This window comes from Pangasianodon hypophthalmus, chromosome 23 (assembly GCF_027358585.1).
Source record: "Pangasianodon hypophthalmus isolate fPanHyp1 chromosome 23, fPanHyp1.pri, whole genome shotgun sequence".
Taxonomy (NCBI): Eukaryota; Metazoa; Chordata; class Actinopteri; order Siluriformes; family Pangasiidae; genus Pangasianodon; species Pangasianodon hypophthalmus.
The window spans coordinates 14233098-14261009 of record NC_069732.1 but is presented as its reverse complement, the minus strand read 5'-3'; the positions used below and the strand labels follow the sequence as shown (position 1 = coordinate 14261009).

Here is a 27912-nt window from a genome sequence, read left to right as displayed (position 1 = left end):
GTGTTACTCTGCAACATTTTCGGAAAAATGCTATACCTCATATACAACGGCAGCTCTTTTTAATTGACACTGTGAATAATCAACACAACATAACATATAGAAGCATTTTGTGACAAGAATATTGTATGTAAAGATGTTTCACATGATTAAAAATCATTTGTACTTCATCTGAGTAAAATGGATTTCAACTGATAAAGCCTTCATAAAACTGATATTCTGTTCTACTGATAAACAACATATTAAAGCTCATTATAACATATAATAAATTGAGTTATACAGTGCAGTACAAATAAAAATACACAGAAACCTTTAAGTAGGATTCAGAGTCACCTTTCTAATTTGACTAATGAATCCTCTCCCACTGGTAAATCTAACCAAACAACAGAGAGGTCCAAGACTCCGTGAAATACGGTAAGACTTTAACTGAGGTCCTTGACATTAATACTGTTGTCTTGGCCTGTTTATTGGGGTTGTGGTAACATTGTGTAGCTGTGGAGGCTTCATTGTTTGGGGTCCTGACAGAGGCTGCAGTCTGGTCTCTGGTCTGATTGCTGCTCCAGCTGGATGGTGACAGAGTGGAAGCTGTATACGGTGAAGCAGGATTGGGTTATCTCTCTGAGCACCAGCTGTGGCTCTGCAGCGTCATCTGAGAAGACAGTGATTAGTACTTTAACTAATCCAGTTTATGTGGACCAGTTTATGTACACATACACTATATGGCGAAACGTTTGTGGACACCTGACCATCACACCCATATGTGGTTCTTCCATGTTGACACAAAGTTGGAAGAACACAATTATATAGGATGTTACTGTGTGCTGTATTGTTGCAATTTCCCTTCACTGGAACTAAGGAAAACAAACCTGTTCCAGCATGACGATGCCCCTGTGCACAAAGCGAGTTCCATGAAGACATGGTTTGAGAAGGTTGGAGTGGAAGAACTCAAATGGTCTGCACAGAGCCCTGACCTCAACCCCACTGAACACCTTTGGGATGAACTGGAACACCGACTGCACCCCAGACCTCCTCACCTAAACTTACTAATGTTCTCATGGCTGAATGAACACAAATCCCCACAGCCACGCTCCAAAATCTAGTGGAAAGCCTTCCCAGAAGAGTGGAGGCTATTATAACTGCAAAAGGGGACTAAATCTGAAATGGGATTTTCAACACGCACATATAGAAGTGATGGTCAGGTGTCCACATACTTTTAGCCCTACATATAGTGTACATAGTTAGCCTTATATGAGATCATACACACTGGTATACACAATATACCACATATACTTGGTATATCAAGTGTAACAACTATAGGTTGTTCTAGAGGTCAGACAATAAAATTACTTTCAGAACAGAAAATAAGGTAAAATCTGAGATTCTTACAATATGCAGTTGATATAAATTTGTAGATTTATTGTGACTTTCATGTTTGTTTTAAACCTTTGATATCACAGATGTTATATAAACCATGATTCAGAATAGCAGTTTCTGTAAGAAACATTATTTTTCCCTTCATATACACGAAAGAAAAAAAAGGCTTCTTCAAGTTTTGGACAGTTACAGGTACTTAGATTCATACAAGCTTCCTAAAGCTTCTTTCTACTTGATACAGTCTGTTGTACGGTTCTACATGGAACCTTTAAGGGTTCTTCCAGATTGATATAAAAGTATTTTTCTCCTTTTATAAACCAATAGAGAAATTGATTTCAATTTAAATTCCACTTTTTAATAATTTTCTGCAAAACATTGTTGTAGTAGTATTAGTAGTAGTAGTAGTAGTAGTAGTAAAAGTAGTAGTAGTTGTTGTTGTAGTAATAACAGCAAAGTAGAAATATATTTTTTTTAAATTCTGCAAAAAACAGCCAACATCTTTGACCCTTATACTGAAAATCAGTGGGAAGTCAAATTGCATTGAATAAATGTTTGTTTTTCTTCCATTTGTGGTCAGTAGCACATTACCACAAGTCATGTTTGATGACCACATATGACATGCAATGTCCTGTGGCATGAAATCTGCACTGTAATCATGATGCAGTCCCTTGCATAATTGTGTGTGTGTGTGTGTTTGTGTGTGTGTTGGGATTTTGTGTGTGTTAATGATTTAATTTTTTAAATCATTTACAAATAAAACATAAAAGTTGTGATTGCAAACGTAACCCCCACATGGTCTCAGTGTAAAGACAGCTGTGTTAACCGAAAGGCCCCAGAATTTGTTAGAAAACATATAGAAACAAGACCAAGACCATGAAGACCAAGCAACTATCTATCTTATTAAAAAAAAAAATCCCAAACTCTGAACATACAGTGGAGCGCCATTAAATTCAATATTTAAAAAAAAATGAAAGAATAAGGCACAACTTTGAGTCTGCTTATAGAAGACCATCCACCAAAGGTCACCAAAAGTCAGTGTCCAGGTATGGAGAGTCAAAGAAGCAACCTCTTGGTGGCTTCTTTGACCTTGACACTGACTTTTGAGATTTACAGCTCAGATGGCAGAAGCTGTTCACAGGACAATCATAGCCCAAAGCTGAGTGGATTGAAGAGTGGCGAGAAGAAAACCATTATTGAAAAAAATCCATATGAAATCAACCTTTGATTAACCTTTAATAGAAACCAAAGCTGCTCATCACCCAGAAAACACCATCATGTTCACCACAGTATCATGTTGGAAACTAAAAGGTTATTCCATAGACAGAATAAAGGCTGAAGTGTAATGCTTTAAACCTGACGCATTACTACAGAATCTAATTATTGCGGTGCATTCACAGGTGTACGTGTGTCGAGGATTTTACAACGGCTATGAACATGGATCAGATTTTACTTATAAAACTATTTTATAAATACTGTGTAAATCAAATGGTAAAATCCAAGTTAAGTCCATTTCAATTCCAGGTTGTAACACTACAAAATGTTGAAAAGTTCATACTTATGCAAGGCACTCTTTATGGATACTGACAGTTCAATAATGTATAATATATGTCTTTGTTCAACATCCTCAATATAACATCACATCCTGAATATATTGTTTTAACATGTTTTAGTTCTGATAATGTACAGGATGTCTTGTTTGAGTCTTCTGTATGTGTGTTTGACTAACACTATTTGCTGACATTCTTCCCTATGTCTGATGATGGAAAATGTAATGCTTCTGTGTAAATTTTCTATACCCAATCAAAAAAAAAAAAAAAGAAGCTATTTCTCACCTATAGCCACATGGGCAGAGAGAACAGCCTGGTTCATGGTCAGAGCCCAGATGTGGAGGTTGTGCACAGCTTTCACACCCTTAATGGAGAGCAGGCTCTCTCTCACCTCCCGATAGTCCACACCTGTCGGTGTGCCTGCATGAGATATACACAAATATCTAGAATTACAATCGCATGTATAATCTTGTTATATATGACATGTATAATCATATCCGTTATAATAATTAGACCACATGAGAGTGACACAATACACTGAAAAACTGTTAAAACAGACCATGATTATTATTTTATACTGAAAACTGCCATACAAAATCTTATTCTGAACATTGAATTTAATTCAGTTCAATTCAATTTTATTTGTATAGAGCTTTTAACAATGGACATTGTCACAAGGCAGCTTTACAGAAATATATAAATTCAGGATATAAATTTGAAATTTATGAATTTATCCCTAATGAGCAAGCCAGAGGCGACGGTGGCAAGGAAAAACTTCCTGAGATGATATGAGGAAGAAACCTTGAGAGGATCCAGACACAAAAGGGAACCCATCCTCACCTGGGTGACACCGGAGAGTGCAGTTATTAATAATTCCCTTCTATAACTGGATACTATATGGTCTAAAAGTGCAATTTTGTAACCAGGAAATTCATTACAGTTTTCACATGAAGTCTATTTTGTTGAAGTTATCAACGGTTCACTGATGATGACTCGAGTGCAAAACCGTTCATTCCAATTGCAGTCCTAAAGCTATCACAGCAAAACTGTTTGTATCAATTCCATTTGTAAGTTTACAATAAAGCTCTGATAGCCTCAGCAGGGAGGGTCATGGACATACCTTCCATTAAGACCACCAGAATGTCCCTCATGATGGTGATTGTGGTGCCCAAGACAAACAGAGAGAACAGGAAGGTGCAGATAGGGTCTGCAATCTTGTACTCCGGCTGCAAGATATAAGGTAATCAGTCCATTAGAAACACATTCCCTGTAATTAGGCCTTTTTAATAGTGTGCTACTTTAAAATTCTATGCTGCTCTGAAAGTAAATTTAGGCTAAGAATACTTATGAATACGCTTAGTATAACCTCTTACCCTGAAGAAGATGATGAGCGCGCTAACAAGGACACTGACGCTCTGCAGAAGGTCTCCGATCACATGCACAAAGGCAGCTCTCACACTGGCATTTTCCTGCGTCTTGTTCCTATGCCCTTGATCTTCTAGATTGTGGTAGTTAGCACTAGTATGGCTAGGATTTTTCATCTTTCCATGGCTGTGGCCATGACCATGAGCGCTAAGTCCACCATGACTGTGACCATGCCCTGACTGGTACAAGGTGAATGCCATTCTACATGTGATATAGGAAGAAGGAGCGTTATGGCCCATTCATTCACCATAAAGGAAAAGGTTTTTGTTTAAGCCTATTAGGAGCAGAAGAATAGGAATCTACGTACATGATGTTGGCTAAGACAGCACAACCAGAGGTGATAAGCATTACAGTGCCTTCAATCTCGAAGTCATCACTGATAAGACGTTCCACTGCCAGGTACACCAACACACCAGTCACCAACCAGATTGTGAAGACAGACAGGAGAGCACCGAGGATCTCTGAGAATACACAAAATATTCCAGGATAAATGCATTCAACAGTAGCAGGATGAGGAGGAGGAGGAGGAGGAGGAGGAAGAGGAGGAGGATTATGATGACTTACCTGCACGATGCCAGCCATAGCTGAGTGTGTGTGTGGCAGGCCTGGATGATAGCCACAGGGAGCACAGGCTAATAAGGAAACTAGTGAAATCCACAAGTAGGTGAGCAGCATCAGTCATCACTGCCAGACTGCCAGCAAAATAGCCACCTGTTAACACAACCACCCAAAATGATATACCTGGGGAATGGGATACAGCAGTCTATCACCATTTTCTTCATGGCAAAAAATGCCTAAAAGTCTAACAGGCATACCCAAGATTTCTCCCACCATGAAGACCAGACAAACAGCCGAGACAATGTAGAGACGTTTCCTGGCCAGTTTTTTCTCCTGTTCCCGGTCCTCAAGAGCACGGCTGCTGTCATGACAATGCTTACTGTCCTTCTCTGCATTGGACATACTAGAAATGACAGAAACAATAGGTGACACACTATAAAAATATACTGTATAAGTTGTTGAACTAAAGGAATATTTTTGCATTTAAAATATAGTTTGAATATACACCACCATGAGAGCCAATGGTGCTCTAGCCAGTATCGCTTGATATCACTCTCAGGTTAGTCCGCCTATACCACAGTGCTGTTAAATTCTCAAATTCAACTGTTTAGGAGTCCCAAGTGTCCGCACTTTGTAACAGTCAGCAGGTATTCTGCTATATGAGCTTTCAGGACAGAGGACTTTGTACTTATCACAGCACATCTCAAAGTGTTTTATTCCTCCTGTACCTCAGCAAATGGCCAATGATTGCAATTTTCAGATTTTTAATGAACAACACATCATACTTTTTAACCATTTGTTGTGAAAGTCAAACATCTCTGAAGCAAGTTAGTTCTCTCTTATTTTCTCTCTCTATGTTAATTAGACCAAAAAAAGTAGCTTGTCATGTCACTGGAAAGTCTTCTCTAGTGGCAGAAAATGTACTCTTAGAAAATGAAAAAATTTCCTTTCAGAAATGTTAAATGAATGTCTCCTTACAGAAAACTTCAGCATACCAAAGACTAGACATTTTCTTGTGTTAAACAACATGTTTTTAATCTGTTAATTATTATTACCATCAGAGCCGTGCTGTTAGAGTAAAATTAATCAACACCTTCTAACCAATCAGATTTGAGAATTCAAAAGTGCTGAAGTATAATCTTTATTTTATCATTATACAGTATAGACATGGTTTAGGTCAAAATGGATTAGGTTAGAATGGTAAGATAAACTTTCCAACACAAAATCTTGTGCTTGGCTTGATTTCTCTAAAAATTATTTGGCCTAAGAAAATCACAGGAATATTACAAAGATTTTTATCAGTTTGTTTTGAACTGAGAATTACAAATCGAAATAAAAGCATCAAATATGCAACTAAACGGTGACTTTGGCCAGACCACATCTCTTATTTGCACTAACATCTGTGCAGCTGTGTGCCTGTTTCCATAAATGCTGTTTTATTGGGTTAAATGAGGTGAAGTTAAAATATATTTGGCATTTTAAAGTGAGTTTTATAGGCTAAAGGAATACAGGCATTTAGTCTAAATCTAATTTAGCATTTAGACTAAATCTAATGCCAATACCTCTATAATAGACTAATTATTTATGAATTTGTTATATCTAATACAATAAGCTATAGTTTTTCAATATTCACATGCAATATTCACTTCAGTCTTCCACAGATGAAGAAACTTTAAGAAGAAAGACAAGACAGAGAGGATTTTTCAAGGATGCAGAATAGCCAAATAAGCTTCTCATATTACGTTGAGTGAAAATGATTCAGTGATGCACTTCAGCAAAGTCTGAGACAGGTTCAGTACTGCGTCCTTTTTCAATCACTGAAATGTCATAAGGTTTTAAACTGTCGCTTCTTGCCGGCTACTTCATTTTCTTTTACATATTGCATTGTAAGCCTATAATGTTCAAGCTATATTGTGTTCATGCTGTCTCAGAATTTGTACTTACATTATAATTATTGGCACTGAGGCAAAGTTAGTTTTTATCTTTTCACCTTGGTTCAGAGTACCTGTTTGTGTGTAGTTTCTGCAGTCAGTCTCAGGCAGAATAGTCCGAGTGTGCAGTTATCACATTACAAGAACAAAATGAAGTACTATCAAGGCCAGAAAATCTCCTGCTTAAGCTTAGCTCGATTGGAGCTCCAGACCGGCCAAACTAATATACTCTAAGGTCAGTTTATAATACAAAATTAAAACCTGGAATACAAACACAAAGTCTGAGAACAGCAGCAGGTACGTACAAGAAACAGGGGAAATATTGCTAAAGGACCGAACAGACAGGAGTCTACACGGTGTCCCAAAAGTCTCCATATATACGGGAAATTAACACTTTTTAGCAGTATATATATATATAGTTTTTCAGATAGCCTTTAAGAATGCCTTTGACAAAAGAAGAACGTATTGAAATCATTCTCATGGCTGGATCGGGAAGCTGTCGCAAGGTTGCGATGGACTTTAACAGGAAACATGGCAAGCACATCACACACGACACTGTTGCTAAACTTATTAACAAATTCAAAAAGACTGGAAGTGGACGTCCACGAACATCCACTGAAGGCACAACTGATGTGATGATGGCTTACATAGTCCCCTTTGTATGGAGACTTTTGCAACACCTTGTATTATCTTCTCAGAAAAAAGATCGACTTTACATATTTCACGTTCAGTCTTTGCTTTGTTTCTACTGTCAATACATTACTGACCCCTGAGGTTAGAAACTGGATAAATATGAAAAAAGTCATTTTACTAGTCTAACACCACTGCTAGTTTTTAACTGAATTCACACCTGTGCACAGATACCTGCCATGAGACAGGATTTTATGCTACAGGAAATACTAAATAATGCCAGTGCTAATAGGCTATGTATTTATTAATTGTGTAATACTTGGAAAGTTTTTTTTTTAACTGATTAAATCACAGACTTAATGACATTACAGTCTTGTAAATAATTTAATATCAAAAAGGGGCTATAGGTCTAATCAAAATAAAAGCAGGCATTATTGAAAGGATTAGGGTTTATTGAACAGAGAGTCAGATTAGATTACAGATTACAAATCTGTAAATAACAAATCTTCTACTGAGATATTGCATTGATTTGTGCCTGTTGGCCATAGCATGCTTTTTTCTTTTTTTTTTTTTTATCTTTCTTTCTTTTTTTTTTTTTACAGAAGCTCTACAGAAGAAGCCTGAACACAGAACACATTCATAACACTTCATAACTCATCTGAAAGTGTAGCTCATGTTATCATGTTATCACTTTTCCATTAATAAAGCCAGATCTACTTATCTTGATTTTTTTTAATTAGATTTAGATTAATGAACCAGATATAGTTCATTAATCTAAATCTAATTTAAAAAAATCAAGATAAGAAGATCTAGTTAAATATATAGTTAAATAGGCTCAGTATTTGTGTACTACTTACTATTTCAGCATTAACTAGAGTATTTCACTTAGACTTATACCACAACATAATAAATTTTTCAGTGCCCAATTAGCTTTGCAACTCAATCTGAGCTCATGCAGAATTAGTGTAGAGAGTGAGTTCATAGGATGTCATACGCATGGAAGTCAGAAAAGATTACCAATAATCTTAGAAATCCTGAATAATTAGGCTTAGGTCAAAAGTTTGCCTGAATGTCTGCATTCCTGATATTTAATCACCCAGAATATTTGGACCTCAAATGTAGGCTAGCAAAAAATATCTGTCTGATTATTAGTGATAATTTACTTTTGTAGTAATGATGGGGATGTTTTTGAGAAACAGGATGGATGGATGGATGGATGGATAGAGTGTGGGTTTGACTCACTTCCCTATTTCACCTGGCTGAAAAACAGGAATAAATGATCAGACACCTTGCCTTATTTTCAGACTAATCACCACCACCACCACCATCCACATGAACTGTATGACTGTCTGATTCTCTCGGGCTGGAGAGGTGTGAAAATATTCTATATAAATAGGCCTATTTGACATACAGCAGGTTTTAGTCGCAAATTCAGCTACTCTGTCTGTCTCGATTGTGAAAAGTGAAAAGTGCACTTAGGTCAAGGCTAGTAAACAGCTCCAAATTTCAACACATACTCACAACAACAGCAACAATAACAAAAAGGTTAGGGCTTTAAGGTGGTTTTTAGGAATATTTCAGGCTGTCTCAGCAGAGGAACATGTAAAAGTGCCACATAGACCTTTGTTGCAGAGGTTAACATTAAGTTCTACAAGAATCAAACCAAACTGAAGTCCAAACTGAGCTAAATTTTGAGTTCAAATAGAATTAAATTAGTATTCTATTCTCAAAAGGGGATCAGGCCAGTATTACACAAGTGATTTCTGATTATATGGAATTAAGGAGTCTGACTCGAACGTCTTGGCCAAATAAGTGTGTGTGTGTTTAGAGTTAATCTAACACATGACTAGCTGCTCTCTTCCCTGTGGTGACTTTTGAAATTTGCACACCACCAAAAAAAGACTCGTGTGTAAAGCCATGAAGCCCACAACCCCTCTAGGCAATGAAACACACTTACATTCATGGCATACACCCTTATCCAGAGCAACTTGCAATTATCGCATTTTATACAACAGAGCAGTTGAGGGCCTTCCTCAAGGACCCACCAGTAGCAGCTTGGTGGTGTTGGGATTTGAACTTGCAACCTTCTGGTTAGAAGTCCAAGGTCTTAACCACTGAGCTACCACCAACCCACATACACTGAGTTAATTCACCAAATAAACCAAAGAATCAAGATACAGACTAAAACACAAGAGCAACTGCATTTAACTAGATGGATTTAATATCCAAAACTGACACTGTCCCGCATGCAGTACTTTACCTTTCCCGTGTTACAGTGTACAGCTTGGCAGCCTTGTCCATGAATAACAGCTCTTTTTCGGGATTGTTCCTCTTCAGCATGACTGAGATCAGATTCTAGCCCTTACTGAGACTGAGGCCTTGTCTCCTGTTAGATAAGTTTCTCAAGAATGAAAACAAACAAACCTAAGTTTCTCTCCGTCTGTTGTTGAGAAAAGCCTGCGGTGTGTGTGTGAATGGGTGCGAGTGTGTGTTCTCCCCTTGCAGCATCCTCAGTTATTGGGAGTGTGTGTAAATGCTGTGTGAAGCCGTGTGACTGTGTGAACCGTGTGCAAATAATCAGGGTGCTCTCAGCACCACTGCAGTCACTGTGCGGGGTGAAAAACTGCCCGCAAAACACCCCACCTGATCTGATCACACACACACACACACACACACGCGCGCGCGCACACACAAGCGCACCCACACGCACGTAGACGCGCGCACCCACGCGCACGGACACACAAGCACGCGCGCACACACACACACACACACACACACACGCACACAAGCGCGCGCACACACAAGCGCACCCACACGCACGTATACGCGCGCGCACACACAAGCGCACACACTTGCACGGACACACGCACGCGCGCACACACACGGCTGTGAATCTCAGCACGAGTGTGGAGTGAAAAGTCGGCATTGATAGTTACCTAATTACATTTATTTCAAGGCTAAACATTACTAACATTCTTAAACACCTTCACACGGTTAAGCATAAAGTTTAATATCTTAAGGGTTAATGTGCATGAAGTGTAAGATGCTGATGCACATTAAACAGGCACTGCATTGTCTGATAAAGGCATTCAGATTTATTAAATGAATGAAGCAGTTGTGAAACTGATTCCACTTGTGAAGCCTGATTCACTGAGAATGCCAGCCACCCTCTCACCCTCAGTGCATGGCAGGCATTATCACGCGTACCAGTCAAATTCAGGCAGGTCACTGTGTGTGGCTATTGCTGAGGAAGCTAGGATTACCAGTAACACTTCCAACAGTAGTTCATTTGGACCTGGTAGAATACAGGGACTCTCAGAAGTGGGTTATAAGCCTTCAGTTAAACCTCAAATACCACAGACAGCAATGCATCCTTGTCTCAGTGAGATGGAGATATTATGATTTTCTCATGAAAAAGGGCCACACGGGAGCGGTAGTCGGTAGAGAGATCTATGTCACCACGCTCTAGAGATGTTAACACAATCTATTATTATTATTAATGAACAGATAATATGTTCTAAACAGATACAAATACAGATATGAATAGGATGTGTACTATTTGTTTTTCAGAAAGCTTGCCAGAAAGGTTCACAGGGCATCAGGACTGGGATCCAGCAGGATGCAACAAAAAAGTTGCACTAGCAGGAGCTTTTTACTTTCATGCTGGCACGAGTGAGCAAAGATCAGCACTCATTTATTTATCCTTAGTCACTACCTGATCAGTTCTGATCCCTCTAAGCTGCTTACATGTGTGGTCACAGACTTCTGATGATTCTCCCATGCAGACAACAATAAAATTTGTGCTGAACACAGACACAAAAATGTGTATAAAAGTTAGCCAATTAGAGTAACTGACAGATGACTGAAGTGCAGTTTGGACCATCTACAGGTACATGTACAGGCACACTTGACCCTCATACCTGCATTGCATTTTATTTCATTTCTGAAAGCCGAAACAGGAACACATCAAAACATAGACGGTGCCACTGCCACCCAGATTCAGCCTCAACCACAAATAATGCTACCTAGCTGTGAGCTTACCAAGTCGTGTTAATTGTTCTACACCGCTGTTGTTAGCATAGCGCCGTTGCAGAGAACTGTCTTTCCAGGCTAGGTGGTTCAGTTCCTCATGGCATATGTGATCATATGTGATCTACAGTTACATACAGTTTCCTTGCTCTTAATGTTAGGGTTGTAAGAAAAAAATAAGTTTTTAGTAACCAAAAAAATGTATTTTTTTTTTACCAATCATTTTATTTTCCCTGGTAAAAAGAAAAAATGTGCATTTAGTTGGAAGTCAGTGACAAAAAGACTTGAATGATTGTGGGTTGCAATTAAATATGCAACTGTATCATGGACATTGCTAAAAGTTTTTTTTTTTTTTTTTTTTAAATGAGCAGCTCCACAAGTGTTTCACATCTTCTCAACCTTTCTTTATTTGGTTCAGGTATCCGAACATTTTTCGAAGGTTTGATGATAAAATGCACAGTGGCAAATAAGTTATAACTTGTGATTACACATACAATCATTCTGACTGTTTGAGGATCCAGATGATGAACAAAGGAGCAATTATACAGTAAACACGCACACCAGATGAATGCTTCAGTCAACAATCTCCTGATTAAAAAAAAAAAAAAAAAAAATTAGAGCCATTTCCATTCGGTCAAAAATCTTTGGGGTGCATCTGTAACAGAAAGCTAATGGCCCTTTGATTAATGATATTGAATTCACATGAACAATTAACATATTGTTCTGAATTTAATATTGAGCATTGATAAATGGAATGACAAAAGGAAGGGAAGAAGGGATCTTTTGTAGACACGTAAAAATGATTCCAAATGACTTTTCAGATGACTGTCACATCACATCATGATCACAGTAAAATGACTCGAATGGTTAAAATAACCATATTGCATGGTTTTCATGCATCTTAGAGTAATAATGCGAAACTGAGCACTGAACTTAAAAATGCAACCATCCCCTTGCAGTATTTTAGGATAAACTCTCAACTGCAGCACTTCCTTATCTCCTTCAGACCTGGGCACGCAGTGTTTCAAAATTTCTATAATAAAATACTGCAGTTGATTATAAGATACTGCAATGAAGATTTGTGTTCCACAAGCTATATCTATGCTCCAGTGAATTCACTAAAATTCACTACATATATACAAAAATAGTATCACAGCAAATCTCAAGTACTAGTGGGCAGTTCTAGCAGTTGGGGATTTGAAAAGCATAAGAGAAATCTACTGACTATAGTACAGGTGATCAGTTCAGATGCAGTTCAAAACAGAGCACAACTGATGGTCTGATTTACATATGACTAAATTAGTTTATGCTAGCAGGGAATAGGAAACCAAACATGTCTCACTAAAGATTTCCCAGTGGGAAAAAAAAAAAAAAAAGTGTTAACAACATCCACCACAACTGAGAAGTTAAAATACGTGACGCCAATACCAAACTGATGGCATGCCACTGAATCAAGTGGAGAGATTTCTGTGCAAAGCCTCTACTCAAGGCTGAGTGAAGATGACAAAGTACCAGTGAGCTTTTAAAACATGGCTTATGTAACAGTTGCAAAAACCATGTTGAGTCAAGGCTTCATAGAGATTAAGCCACTCATTAAAACCCTATTTCTATTTCAGGACACATCCACATACTGATAGTATGATGGGTAATGGACAACAAAAACAGGTGTCAGGAACAAGCTCAAGACTAAGGTACAAAAAAAGGAGGGCTCAGCAGTCAAGCTCAGTCAGAAGGGCTGTAGAGATCACCAGAGGAGGGCAGGCGTACGTGGCCACCTGTTACGTTAGGAAGCCGAGAAAGATCTGGGAGACCGTTGAGGCGAGATCGGAGCTCCTTCCGTACCTGGGTAACTCGCGCCAGCTTGCGTTTGTACTCCTAAAATACACACAACAAACATGATCATTAGCAGCTATAGATGTTGTGCATGTGTCACATGACTGACACAGTAAATGTGATTTATAGCAGATAAGATGCTAATGTAAGTGAGAATGTAAAACTCAGGAAAGTTTATAAAGATTTCTCAGAATCAGTATATTTGTTAGTTAGATGTGTCTTTGTCTTTCAGATAAGTGAAGTCTTCTCTCCATGGACTGATGTATGCAATGCAGACTTGCAGACCAACTCAATTTTTTTTTTCCTTTTTGCATGTTAATTTTTAACTTCCCTTATGTTGTATTTGATTTAATGTTATGGTATCGGTGTTATTTATTATGGTATTTTTATTTTTATTACTATATGCTGTTCAGTGTCTGAAGTTTTTGACAGTATGTATACTAACAGTCAGGTCAAACGCACCTCCCTGTCATTTCTGCCAAATCTTTATATATTAGAAGTTTATTAATAAAATTTGTCTATAAACCTTTTCCTTATTTTTAAGTTGATTTATTTTTAAATTTAAGTAACTAAACACTTTACACACAAATTAACAGACGCATTAATATCTGATTTAATTTCTACTGTGGCTTGTTGCCCAGTAGAATAATAAAATCCATAAAAAACTTTCAGAAATTCAGTTAGCTAAAAAACGACTTTTAACTATTTGTCCAACATTCAGACTATTAGGTAACGTAATTAGACATTTCTTAGCAATATATTAACAATCAGCATATAAAAGTAATGATGCTGCTAGATTAAAACAAAAAAAAAACAAAACTAGATTAAAAAAAAAAAAAAAAAAAAGTAACAAAAGCACTGAAAGTGTTTATGAAACAATGAAGAATATCCTACTGGCTGATTCAACACTTTGTGCTGCATCTCACTGCTGTGTTTTAGTCTCTATTTCGATCACTGTAGTACTCAACCAACTGTAAAATCTCAAAGGCACAGCCACTCTCAGAATGAACAAACAAACAAACAAACAAAAAAAACATCTGGATGACTACAAAATAATTTGTTAAATATCCTCACGTTGCCTATGAAAAGTTGAATTTTTACTGAAGTCATGAAAAATGCAAAATAAGAATGCGTCTTTGTGTTTAAATCAACTAAACTGTACTTATCAAGCAATATTTTAGTATTAACTTCATGAGCATGTATATGTTAAAGCCAGCTGCAAAATTAAATGCATAAATAAACAGCACACTCCAAAACTTTGTATTAATTTTCATCTTTATTGGATCTGTAAGGATGAAGACAGAACACTCCGAGACCTGCTGAGACCTGTGGGCAAAGTTTGGAGAGTTAATCACATATTAATACACCTCATTAGTCTTTATTTGAAGTTATACTTACCACCAGAGGTTAAAGTGGAATTTGGAAGGTGGTGGAACTCTGTCAGTGATTGGGTAGGAGGTTGCAGCTTCAATCAAATCTCACGGCACGCACAGAAAAATAACCGATTTTTTACAACATTTAAATTCTCACACCAGCGCACCAGCCCAGTGCCCATGCCTCGGGCGAGTGCTGAGATGAGACATATCGAGCGGGATAATGTCGACAGCAAATTAACCAAAAAGAAACCGATTACTATTTGTGTTCATTTGGTAGATTTCAATTAATTCACTTACTTAGTAGTCTTTGTGTATCTAGCATTGAATTTGTGTTCGAAAGATCAGCTTACACCAAGGATTAAGTAGCTAGCTAACCCAATCACCATGCCAACAGGCTAGCTCCATTTACATGTAATATGATAAGCAAATTTAGACAAAAAGAGGACTTAATTAGAGGTTAGGTTATCGCAAATATTTTTACAAGTTCAGGTAGATGAACATGGCCAGTTAACTCACCAGCACTGTTAAAATCTTAGGAGTCATTTTGAGCATTTACATTCCCGTATTTACATGAAGCCTAATAATCTGTTAATAATAAGTCAGACTGAGAGTTTTATCTGAATAAGAAAGCTCAAATATATGCCTCAATAGGAACAAACCGATTGAGGGCAATCTTAATGAAATTTACATCTGATTAAACAAAGTGGTTAGTCCTTTAAATAACTGATTACATGGAAGAAAAACAGCCACGTAAAACTTTGTGTCCATGCAATCGGAATCTGGTGGAACACGGAGTGACCCGGCTCGGGGTCAGGGAGCGACCTCAGTAATGTCGGCTCAGCGTTTGATATTGACATTCAGCGATAACGAAGAACACGGAGAAAGAAAGGGGAAAACTTTTATTTCTTGTGCTGTTATTCCCTTCAGGCATTTTACTGAATAATGTGTGCATTTTATGTTATTTCTGGCAACCTGAATTTGGGCAAACAGGAACGCTGAGCAATTTCATTATGTCAATTCTAGTTCTTGCCATCCATTTAATAATCACACTTGGATAAGAAACACAAGCAGTGTGATTAAAAAGCTGAACTGGACTCTCACTCCATGTCGCTGGCACTGAATTTCTCTGAACCTGCACACCTTTGGACTGGAAGATGTGAAGTACATATAAATGGAGGTTGTCTATAGACTGGCCAGTTTAGGATACATATAGACACTTTACTGGGAATCTGCAATTGGAATGAATTATTAAAATGGCCGAAAACCATGTAAACATAGGCGGTGTTCACACTGTTAGATCTCACATCTCTGTTAGATTACACAATGAACAATAAACTGGATGACGTCTGTTAAAGATGAATCATTACTGGCGCTTAATTTTTTCCTCGGAAACATGATTAGCCTTATTGGTTATGTGGTTCCTGCCGTCCATCACTTTGCACAAGCAGAACATTCTGCTTTCTGGATTGTTCCAGCTCACTTTAACTCCTGTGTACCACCACACACCAGTGAAAGAAAGGTTTAAAGTTTTCAGCATGTTCATGCATGAGTTAGTGCTGCCCTCTAGTGGACAAGAGAAATCCAAAGAATTCACAACTAAATATAGCAAGGGGTTGCTAAGATGTGACTGTCTAACATTAAGGAAAAGCAGAGTAAGAGAAATGGGAAGTTTACGCACTTCTAGTTTCTGCTCATTCTTGGCCAGGCCATCCCGCTGGCTCTGCAGAAAAAGTGCGAGCAGCCGTGTGAGCTGCCGTCGGTCATCGATCTCAGCTGCCAGGCGCCCACTGTAATCTGCGAGAAGCATGCAGGCCTCCTCTACCAGTCTGGATAAACGTTCTCCTGACTCCTTATCTGAGGAAAACACACAGACGGGGCTGAGCCAACCTATTAGGTGTAATCAGGCAAAATGTAGATCACTTCTCCTTATAGAATAGGGTATGCATCTACAAAATCCAGAGGTGCCAACATTGCTAACAAGACAATGCTAGAAGCCAAAGAGAAACTGAATTTTAATCAGAATAACCCTGTTGCATATGAAGGTGGATGGACCGGCTCCATGCTAACAATATACTGTCAGATTAGTCATGTAATATAAGTCATAATTTTTGAACTGATATTTAATCTGCAGAAATGTTTGGATTTGTAAGCACCCAGTTGAGTGAGTGCCATGAAAGGAAACCATCAAACAAATCAAACAAATTGTTTGCCAAAGCATGAACAAAAAATACTTAGCAAGTTAAAAAGAAATAATAAATTATGAAGTATATGATAGAACTTCTTTCAATATGTAGGCTAATCAAAGCACTTTTATTATTGAAAGACCTGTCAAGACAGAATTGCAAATAAAAAATTTTTTTAATTATAAAGAAATTTAATTTTGGAGACAAATGATGGATATGTTTGCTACCTAGCTAGTTTTTTTTTATTATTATTTTATAATACTGTTAAAAGTTTATTGTGACCACTACTTAATGAGCAGTTTTTTTTTTTTACAAGTCCAGGGCTCATGAATTCACAAGTCAAAGTTAACCTAAATAAAGGGAAAGTAACCACTACCAGAGGAAAATGTGCATCTTTCATGCCATGCGTCCTTTCCCTCTTCAATGAATTGTCGTTTATTTGTGTTTGGTCTAACCGTAGCTGAAAAAGCATAAAAGCACCGTTTCCAGGTGGCTCATGAATCGCTGTAAGAAGGGGTCAAAAACCTTAAAAGTTACAGCTAAACTGTAGATGTTGGCACCTCTGAAAATGTGTTAACTTCAGCTCTCACACAAACCTGTGATTCTGTGCAGCAGAGCCGAATCCTGCACCTCTGGAGGTAAAGCAGAGATCCTCTGTCGTAGGGCGGAGTCACTTGAGGCTGCATTCTCCAACTCCTGCAGTGCTCGGATAAGATCCGCTGTCTGAAATAGACAAGATGGTTACGATTCAGAATAAATGGGCTGCACAGACGTCAGCTGTTGTGCAACGTTAGGCTACAGTAGGCCACCACAAGATGTTTTTCCACATAGTACCTGTGGTGGATTTGCTGGAGAGCTCTGGGAGGCAAAGTCATCATCTTGCACTTTAATCTCCTCATAAGGTCGCTTCTTGGCCTTCTTTTCTCCATCTAGAAGTTGTGGTTTAAAAAAAAGTGTATTTCAATGAAAGGAGGTGTTCTAAATCTCCCTTTTCATACTCCCTTCCACATATCTTTGCCCTAAAACAAGTGCATCAGCCTAATAAAATGCCGGTCATGTGCTATTCCAGTAGTTACAGGAGTTTGCCCAGTTGTTATTGTTTTCATGTTAGTCATCATTGCCAGTATATGAAGGGAGATGCCAAAAAAAAAACCACACTTTCTAACCACAGTGTTAACACCTGCAGATATGAGATATACTAAGAAATATACAGGCAAGAGATAAGTTAACGGATATGCAGCTATGAGATCAGCTGCCAGCACTAGCTGAGCAAGCCAAGCACTTTCCATACAAATTTACATTTCTGAAAAATTGCAACATACAAATAAATAACATGTAACATAGGGGTGTGGTTTTTTTTTTTTAGCTAATGGATTCATAACCGAACTCTATTCACGACAGCAGCTGAAACATAATTCACACTCCAACCAATATGACAACATTTTATCTCGTGATATTCTCCCAAAATCTACACTACACTAGATAGCTGGTTCTGCCACAAAGACTTATCCTCAATATAAGGTAACACTACCAGAGAAATGCCTCAGAAGTAAATGTGTACAGGCAACTGAGACATTAAAACATTTTCAAGACATCCTTGCCACTGGTCCTTCAGTACTGCACCTTTAAATGAGGAGTATTTAACTAGCAGCAATATGCAGATAAATGAGCATTATCCCACTTATGCAGTGCTGATTTATGTGTTATGTGTTTAATGACACCAGACAGGCAGAAAACATTTGTTTGAGATGTTAGGTCATGCAAAGTAGTGATATTACCTCAGAGAATAGACCGGCAAAAATCTACAATAAATATTGCAATTATAGTTAATACATTTTTCCTGTAAGACTATAAGTGAACCCCAGAGTGTAAAATCACAGTGTAGAGGGAATTAAAGTACAGTGAAGATAAAATGTTAAATATATCAACATTAACACCCTATCTGTTTAGTGTGTTTTACATTAAGCCCTTAAACACTCAGCACCCACTGGCAGGTTATTTAGCACTCTTGTAACTATATGCAGTACTAGGGCTGCACAGTATATCAAAATAATTGAAATATTGCAAATGTAAATATCACGAGATGCATATCTCAAGGGCTTGCGATAACTGAATGATTTTAGTACTTCAAAAAGTCAGTTTTAGGGTGATGCAGATAGCAGAGAATTCTTTCTTTTCCTCAAAAGAACATGAAACATGTATGCATGTCATTTTCAATAAAAATATATATATATATATTTATTAAAGGGGGGTGGCACAAAGTATTGACTAAATGGGTGCCAATAATTGTGCCACATATACATTTAACAAAAGTTTAGGGTATTTTTTTTGGATAAACCTGTGCTGTGTTTGATATCCATGAGAGCAGTGTTTTTTTTGTGAATTATATTTATATATATAAATATATATTTAAATATAATTTAAATTGATTTTACATACTTATAGCATTATTGTACAGCATATCGCATTTTTCATCAATATCGTGCAGCCCTATACAGTACCTTTTCAATTACTGAGTAGTTAAGTAGTAGTGCCATAGTAGTTAATGTATAATATGCTTTATTATGAATAATCAAATATAAGCCTCACCTTATAATTATACCATGTACAACAGGAACAACAGCAGATTGCACAAGTTTGAGATTGTTACTTACGTAGCACTACTGAGAGTTTGTCCAGGAGGTCATTCTCATACACGGCTCTCTCCTGCCAGATAGACAAAACCCGATCCAGGTGCTTCTTACAGCCCTCCTCTCCTTCACTATACACACGGTAGAAGTGGGTAGGATCAGTGACTTGGTGGTAGACACTAAAATTGAATGCATTTTAACAAACAAACAAAAAGGAACAGAAACCAAAAAGGACATCCTGTTGTACAAGGGAAGTTAGCGGGAGTAAACCGTGAGTGCTCACCTGGAGACATGCTTAAAGGCGTCAACAATAACTGGGGCAAAGTCCTGTGTGAACTCTGGCCCTTTCCTTTTGCTATTCTGGATGACATCATTTGCAAGATAAAGGAAGGTCAGTTTACGAGATACCTGGGCTGAAAAAAAGAGAGGGAAAAAAAGCACAATTCCTTGTATAACATTATTTGAGTTAAGTCTAAAAACAAGAGATTTTCATCATTGTAAAGAAACTGAGAGTGTCAGGAAGACAGGATATTTAATTATAATCATCTATTATTTATATAGTCATCTTAATAACACCTAACATTCAGGGTCTTAACCTCCAGGCCTCCTGGGTGGAAAACTTAAAGGAACGGGCTGTTTGTGGTTCTCTAGAAACGTTACTAAATACAGAGTAGTGAGTTAGCAGTGGATCTTCAGGTATTCTTCCAAACAGAGCCTCAAATAAGACAGGAGACTCATTCTCCTTGTTCCTGATGGGTTAGCATCTCTCAGGATTTAATTAACAAAAGCAAAAATACACACACGCACACACTATAGTAACAACAACTCTTGGAGACAGAAGGTTCCATCACAGCCTCTTCAATGCCATTCCACAATACAAGACATATCCTAACTGACAAAATGAACAGGCTACATTACATCTGAACTAATATTAGTCCTGATTCATTAGAAAATATTGCATAGTTTTCTGTTTTCTATAAGAAAATATTTCAGGAAGAATAAGACACTAAAAATAATATTTAACAAAAAAAATTAAGCTACACTGAACACTTTCAGTGCTCCTTTGTTTACACTAGTCAGTGATGGTTGAAAATTAATTTTCCATAAAAAATGTCAGTGTTTTTCTCCCATATTTTAAATCTGACATTTGCATGGCCCTGTAGTCTTCTATTGGCTCATCTGTGTGAAGCTGTTTTAAACAAATCATCAACCATGTCTTCTAGAGTGACTGCTTAGGGGGAAAAAAAAGCTGAACTTGCATGTCACAAGATCACAACATTAAAGCAGTACCACCTGAAAAGACAGTAACACAGAACAAAATGTCATTATCTATACCTTTCTTATGGGCTCTAATCTGCATTAAAGCTTTCTGACAAAGAACAAAACTACCTGTAATCCATCTCCAGTAGCTTTTCAGGTGGACAATTCAGTAGGCCAGGAGTAGATTTCATGCATGGGCTATTAGTTTTTTATTCATAGTTGCCCAGAAGATAAGAACGTTTAACAACCAGAAAAAGAATAAAACTATTCTTCTCTGTACTTCGATTTTCCATGTGTACACTGACCAGCCACTTCAACAGGAACACCTGCTCATTCATGCAATTAATCAATCTGCCAATCATCTGAAATACTCCAACTGGGCCATTTGGCACCAACAACCATGCCACAATCAAAGTCAGCGAGATCACAATTTCCCCCATTCTGATGTTTGATGTGAACATTAACTGAAGCTCTTGACCTGTATCTGCGTGATTTTATGCATTGCGCTGCTGATTGGCTGAACTGAATGAGCAGGAGTACACGTGTTCCTTTTAAAGTGTCCGGTGAGCATATGTTCAAACTTGATGGTGATGGGACACACCTCAGCGCTGTATCTATAGCACTTGCTTCCAAAGCTTGGTGCCTGCTATACTATACACATCAGCCAGGGCAGGATCAGACTGACACTAATACGCTTTTTACTAGTCAAATTAATTATCATGCACAAAATGCAGGTATGTGGAAACACAGAGGAAAACAACCAAAATAAAGTTCAGCACAAATCTGTTTATAACTTTCCTGCAATACCTGAATCATGACCAAATAAACAAAAAGAATTTTCATTGCAGATGAAGGTCTTTCAGGGCTTTTGAGAAGCCACTTTCAGAAGTAAAAACCGCAGCTACTGCTCGGGCCACGGCTCACACTCAAATCAGCTCTTGATTATGAATAAAAGTTTTCACACTGTGTGTACTGTGAGCCAGAGTAAAGAAATGTGAACATAATTGTGTATCATCACATTACAATATTTCAATAAGTTATTTATTGTACACAACAAATTTATTGGAAATTTTAGATTACTTATGCGTCCAGCACACCAAAAAACAGCAAGAAGTAGAAATATTATTTTAATTAGTAGCACGTTAGATTACTTTTTTTTTTTTTTTTTTTTAAACAATAGCTACCATAAGCTAGTTTATCGGTAATAGACCAAAATTTTTGTTAGTGTTGCAAACAAACTCAAATCAGTGGCTCTCCTTTTTTTAGGTTTAACAATCAGAAAAGGGAAATAAGCTTCTTCTTACAGACTTTTGCTAAACAAAAATCTTCAAGCGTGTACCTTCCAAAACCCTGTTAAAAGAAAATAATAATCACAAGCTCATTTGTTACTCTCAGTGTATATTAATGCGCTTATCTATCTAGCTCGACATATGTTATTACTTTACATTCACTACCACTTTCCAGCCTAGTCAGTTGGTTTCTGGGTAACGAAATCATGGGCCTGGGCAGCACACTTGAGCTTTCACCTGCCTGGTAGGCTAGACAATGGATTTAACATTTGTCCACCCTTGCTTTTATTTAACTCTCTCAACAGATGGAGAATATTTTCTATGATTCAAGATTTAGAGAAGGAGTCATCAATTCGAATTGACATGATTTTGGCCAGACTACCCTCTTTTTAAATAAAGTTCACAGCATATAGAAAGTGGAATTGTGGGATTTCAATGAATCTTTATGGCCGTCAATAGAGGCAGGGCACATGGGCTCGTGTTTTACACACATCACAGAGCACAGAGCACATATCGGCTGTGTGTATATGTCTAAAATGCTTCTGAAATGCTTCCATGTTAATTAATATAATGTTTGACTCCAAATGCTGACCTGTGTCACCCATGGTACCAATCAAAATGTTTTTCTTTTTTTTTTTGTTTTTTTAAAAGATTGCAGAAGAGTGAAGAGAGGACTGAGATAGATAGATAGATAGATAGATAGATAGATAGATAGATAGATAGATAGATAGATAGTAACTCAACTCGTGACCTCAATCAGATTATGATGTTGGGGGAAAATATATATATATATATATATATATATATATATATATATATATATATATATATATATATATATATATATAATAACAGCCTTAGATTATGTTTCTTCAATGTTTCACAATTATGCTGACGTGTCCCAAGCTGAAACCGAGTTTGACTGGTACATTTTTACAGATTATTTTTACAGCTCAGTTACGTCAAACACCATCACGTCCTCGCTTTAGACACAAATGAGGCGTGACTACAGAATGACAGACACGAGTCGGCTGTTCTTCAGATTACTCTGCACTAGGATCAGGTCAAATTGGGCGTATCCAAACAGCAGCATTATTATTGCACTATCAACAACCTGTTAATGCAGAGCAACACAAAATGTCGGTTGAATAACAAAAAATATTATTTTAGATATGTTTAAATAAAGTACAAAAGGAAAAAACAGATCTCTTTGCTACATATACCTCAATCTGCATCAGCGTACCATTCACAACTGAGACAAAACTATCGAATTCATCTTTTAATTTGGCTGTTGCTTCATAACACACACACACACACACACGCGCGCACACGCATGCATGTGGGAACGCAGGAATGTAACGCTTCCCCACCTGCAATTTTCCTGTCATGTAGGGGGCCTGTCATGATCTACTGAGATTTTAGGCTGAATCACAGTGCGAGTGGCCTCATAAACAAAAATAACACCAGTTTATATCTAACACACGACAGACAGGTGTAATTTATTAATTTATTGTTTGATTTGTGAGGGAAGATCAGGTGTAAAGAAAGACTGACAGGTATAAAATACAGTCTGTTCACTAGATACATCTGCGCAAACATTCACTGATTCGCAAGAAGGCAGCATGAGCCATTAAGAGCCAGGGGGGGTGTAATGGTCAAGGTTTTGATATTTGCAAGCATGTTTGATGAATCGTGTAGTGTGAACCACATACACACACACACAGACACACAACCTTATACTCAACTGAACACCATCCCACTCCCTTTGCAATTTTTGCACATTTCTGTATTGACTACCTTCATTTTTGCTGCTACTGTATTTATATAAACATCATATTTAATTCCTTGTCACTACTATACTCTCTACCTGTGGGTCCCTGGAGGACTAGCGGTTAGACCTCGGCGCTCTCACTCCCACGGCCCGGGTTCGATTCCCGGCCAGGGAACGGACCCCCTCCACTGGGGTTGCACATGACAGTGCACTCCCAGTGCCGGTCCCAAGCCCAGATAAAATTGGGGAGGTTTGCTTCAGGAAGGGCATCCGGCGTAAAAACTGTGCCAAATCAAAGATGTTGACCAACGATCTGCTGTAGCGACCCCTAACGAGAGAATCCGAAAGAACAAAAACGATGACAACAACAACAACAACTATACTCTCTACCTGGCTGCTACCCCAATAACTGCCATGTCCATGCCCCCTTATATTTTTATCCTTATCCTGAATCTTATCTTATATTATATGGTATAAGCCTATCTGCTGAATAATACAGTACTGTGCTTAGGCACATGCCAAGAAATGCTGTAGAGCAAAGATGCCTTCAAAAATAATGAAACTAAATGTTTCTACATTTAAAAAAAAAAACTATAAATAGCATTAAACAGTAATAAATGAAACAAAGTCAATATTTGGTGTGACGATCCTTCGCTTAAAAAAAAAAACAGTAGTCTCAGGTACAGTGTGTGCAGTTTTATATGGAAATGAGCTGTAAGTGTTACTGAGCATCGTGCAGAAGCAGCCACAGTTCTTCTGGAGACTTTGACTGCCACACTTGCTTCTTATTTTTGCAGCAAAACCCAGCAGCCTTCATTATGTCTTTTGTCTGAAAAGTGTCTCTTATGTAATCTGCTGCTTTCTTTACTGACATACAAACATTTTTCGGTAACATTTAATTTTGTGATGGATGTTTTTGTACTGAATCAATAACGTAGAAGTCATAAAATAAAAATCTATAACAAAGTTTGTACTAAAAATAAAAAAAAAAAATAGGGTGCCTAAGACTTTTGCACAGTACTGTATGTCATAGTATGTTATGTTTACATCCACAGCATTTTTATTATGTTGCTGTTCTTTTGCACTGCGGTTATATCTGATACTTCCACACTAGAAGTGTGTACTGGTCAGCGCTGCGCTGTCTCTTACAGTGCATATTGTCCTGTTTTATTGTTATTGTAATGTCTTGTGCTGTTTGCACATGCAATTTATGTGGTAATGTGTTGTTTTATGGAGCACTATGGTCCTGGAGGAATGCTGTTTTATTTCACTATATACTGTATAAGCTGTAAATGGCTGAAATGACAATAAAGCCACTTGACTTGATTTGCTATGATGCCAGTTCATAGTCAGTCTGTTTACCAGCATGCCTCTTGTGCTATAAATGAACTGATTTAAAAAAAAAAAAAAAAATTGCTATCAAATATCACAGTTAGGTTTAAATTGCACTTTAATCTAGCAGGCTAATGTGACCCACTCAGGCAGGCCTGAGTACTAGTACAACTAGTCTGACCTAGATGAAACTAACTTTGCAAGAAATGGTTCATTTGGCATGGAAGATAAACAGTGGCTCATGCTGTTTGCTACCAAAACACTGCACATGTTATTCAGCTAACAGCATTTTAACTAGTCAAAGGGATACCCTGCTACCTAACTCGACAGTCTAGCTGCTTAGCTGGTGAAGCACTTTACAGAAGCTATAGTTGTCTGAATCTGGGTAGCTAAGTAGTTAGCTAGTTAGTGCTTGTTATTATTTACACTGATGAATGGCTCATGTTCTGTGCTAAGTAGCTAGCCAGCTGTGTTGTTCTGGATAGTAAAGTGCACAAACCCAAACCAGCAGCTTCCCCGTGTTAAATGGTGGTGCTGTGTGTAAACGCTGTGGTGTTCTTACCTTTTTTCAGCTCATTATACCACACTTTGACGATGGTTTTCGAGTGTTTTCTGTGGTGGATTAACCATAGAGACAGGGTCTGGACACTCTGCTGCGAGTTGCTAAGTTCTGCCAATTTTTTCTCCAAAGCCGATTCGGAGAAAACTGACATTTTCTTTTAAAGTTACCTTTTGTAGAATTACCTAATGGTAATTTTAAAAAACGCACTTTTTTTTTAAACCAAGCAAGCAAAAACTCGGAAAATGTAAGCAAGTAACGTTTACAACCTTTAACATCGAAGTGGCAACTGCGCATGCGCATCTCACCTCCGTAATCTTAAAGGCGCATGGTGCCCTTGTTATAAACTGTGCTAATCTTCACGTGCTAACGGAACTGACGTAAATACAAGCACTGTATGGCCAAATGTTTGTGGATGCCTGATTATTGCAATCATATATAGGCCTGCCACAGACTTTTACCACACAAAATAGAGATAATGTCCCTGTACGCAAAAGCGAGCACCATGAACACATGGTTTGAGAAGGTTGGAGTGGAAGAACTCAAGCGGCCTACACAAAACCGTGACCTCAACCCCACTGAACACCTTTAAAATGACCTGGAACACCGACTGCACCCCAGACCTCCTCGTCCAGCATCAGTGTCTGACTTCACTAATGATCTCGTGGCTGAATGAACACAAATCTCCACAGCCACTCTCCAAAGTCTAGTGGAAAGCCTTCCCAGAAGAGTGGAGGTTATGGTTTTGGAGTGGGATGCTCAAAAAGCACACATGGGTGTGATGGTCAGGTGTCCACATATAGTGAAAAAGTTGCAAATGAACATCCCTGTAGGCCAGATAGGTTTTTAGCAGTAATATTAGCGTGATTGTATAGGGCTGGTCTAACATTAGTGCACGGGTTCCCAACCCTGGTCCTGGAGAACCCACTGTCCTGCAGATGTTAGTGTTTTCCCTACTCTAACACACCACCTCAAGTCAGGCAGGGCTGTTAAATAGCTGATAAGTTAAATCAGGTGTATTGGGAGCAGGTATGTATACATACATACATACAGTCAGGTCCGGAAGTATTTGGACAATGAAGCAGATTTTCATCCAAGTATTAAAATTATGGTTACATTTACAATTATGTCAATTTGTCCAAATACCTTTGAGCCCCTGAAAATGGAAGTACATTGCTTGAAATGGCTGTAATTCCTAAATGGTAAATGCCATATTTTTGTGGAACCTCTTAAAATAAAGCTGAAAGTCTACACTTCAATCACATCTTGATTGTTTTATTTCAAATCCATTGTGGTGGTATAAAGGCAAAATCACAAAAACTCTATCACTGTCCAAATACTTCTGGACTTGACTGTACACACACACACACACACACATATATATATATATATATATATATATATATATATATATATATATATATATATATATATATATATATATATTGCAGATATAGTATTATTATTATTATTAGGTTTGTCCTGTAAAACAGAAGCCCATTTTCATGGATTGGATTATGATTACGCACCGGAAAAGGAACACTTTTTTCTACATGCTACATAATGACTCATACAAACTGCGCAAGTAAACCTATTAAAATGTATTTGTAATTCGGTATTTGGTAAACAATATTCTAATTATCCTTTATGACACATGATTCATTTGTACCCTTTCTTTCTCATCAATTCATGTCAACCCTGCATCTATTTAGAACCAGTTTGAACCTGAGTCATTCCTGATCCATGAATCTATGAAAATATGAATCAGTCCCATGACAGACTGACTGATGAATTAATCTATTCATTAATTAATATTATTCTCTCACCAGTTTTATTATTTTATGGAAGCTGTTAACTGATAAGGAAAAGCCTGAGAGGCTGTGGCTTCAGCCTGACACTCTTGTGTGATCATGTGACTGTAGATCTGATGAAATTCCATAGTTATTTTTGCAAATTCTTGCAAAAATTACTTTTCCTCTCTCCTTCGGTGCCACAATATATATATATATATATATATATATATATATATATATATATATATATATATATATATGTAAATATATATAAATTTGCACAATTTATTAGCCCTCTGTACTCCATCCATCAGTGGAAAGGAACCGCCATTAGTCAGATATTATTTAGGTGGTGGGCTATTCTCAGCACATCACAGTCAGATACACTGACACTG

General features: G+C 37.6%; 1 protein-coding gene across 5 annotated transcripts; it reads right to left on the bottom strand.

Annotated features, from left to right (window-relative positions):
- Window positions 1-42: 42 nt before the first annotated feature.
- slc30a8 (solute carrier family 30 member 8) lies at window positions 43-26025 on the bottom strand. Of its 5 annotated transcripts, XM_034298689.2 has the most exons (14): window positions 25728-26025; window positions 19797-19926; window positions 19538-19644; window positions 17718-17812; window positions 17480-17606; window positions 16379-16554; window positions 13216-13366; window positions 5159-5305; window positions 4908-5054; window positions 4651-4804; window positions 4292-4544; window positions 4039-4144; window positions 3204-3338; window positions 43-646 (listed from the first exon to the last, which is right to left on the bottom strand). In XM_034298689.2, exons 1-14 carry the CDS (start codon window positions 25876-25878, stop codon window positions 501-503), a joined length of 2025 nt encoding a protein of 674 aa, XP_034154580.1. In that variant the 5' UTR covers window positions 25879-26025; the 3' UTR covers window positions 43-500. The 5 variants fall into 5 exon arrangements, with proteins under 5 accessions (XP_034154580.1, XP_034154575.1, XP_034154574.1 ...); XM_034298684.2 differs by lacking the exons at window positions 13216-13366; window positions 16379-16554; window positions 17480-17606; ... (2 more) ...; window positions 19797-19926; window positions 25728-26025 and adding an exon at window positions 9887-10091 and having other exon boundaries at window positions 5159-5304; XM_034298683.2 differs by lacking the exons at window positions 13216-13366; window positions 16379-16554; window positions 17480-17606; ... (2 more) ...; window positions 19797-19926; window positions 25728-26025 and adding an exon at window positions 9723-10090 and having other exon boundaries at window positions 5159-5304.
- Window positions 26026-27912: the final 1887 nt, after the last annotated feature.

Bases quoted from the DNA above. Each gene is read 5' to 3' on its own strand.
- slc30a8 (XM_034298689.2), bottom strand. From the start codon at position 25,878: ATGTCAGTTTTCTCCGAATCGGCTTTGGAGAAAAAATTGGCAGAACTT. The intron at 5,306-13,215 runs GAGCTTGACTGC...CTGTCATTTCTA, and splicing joins TCTCTACAGCCCTTCTGACT to GTATGTCCAATGCAGAGAAG. The intron at 4,145-4,291 runs GTAAGAGGTTAT...TATATCTTGCAG, and splicing joins CGCTCATCATCTTCTTCAGG to CCGGAGTACAAGATTGCAGA.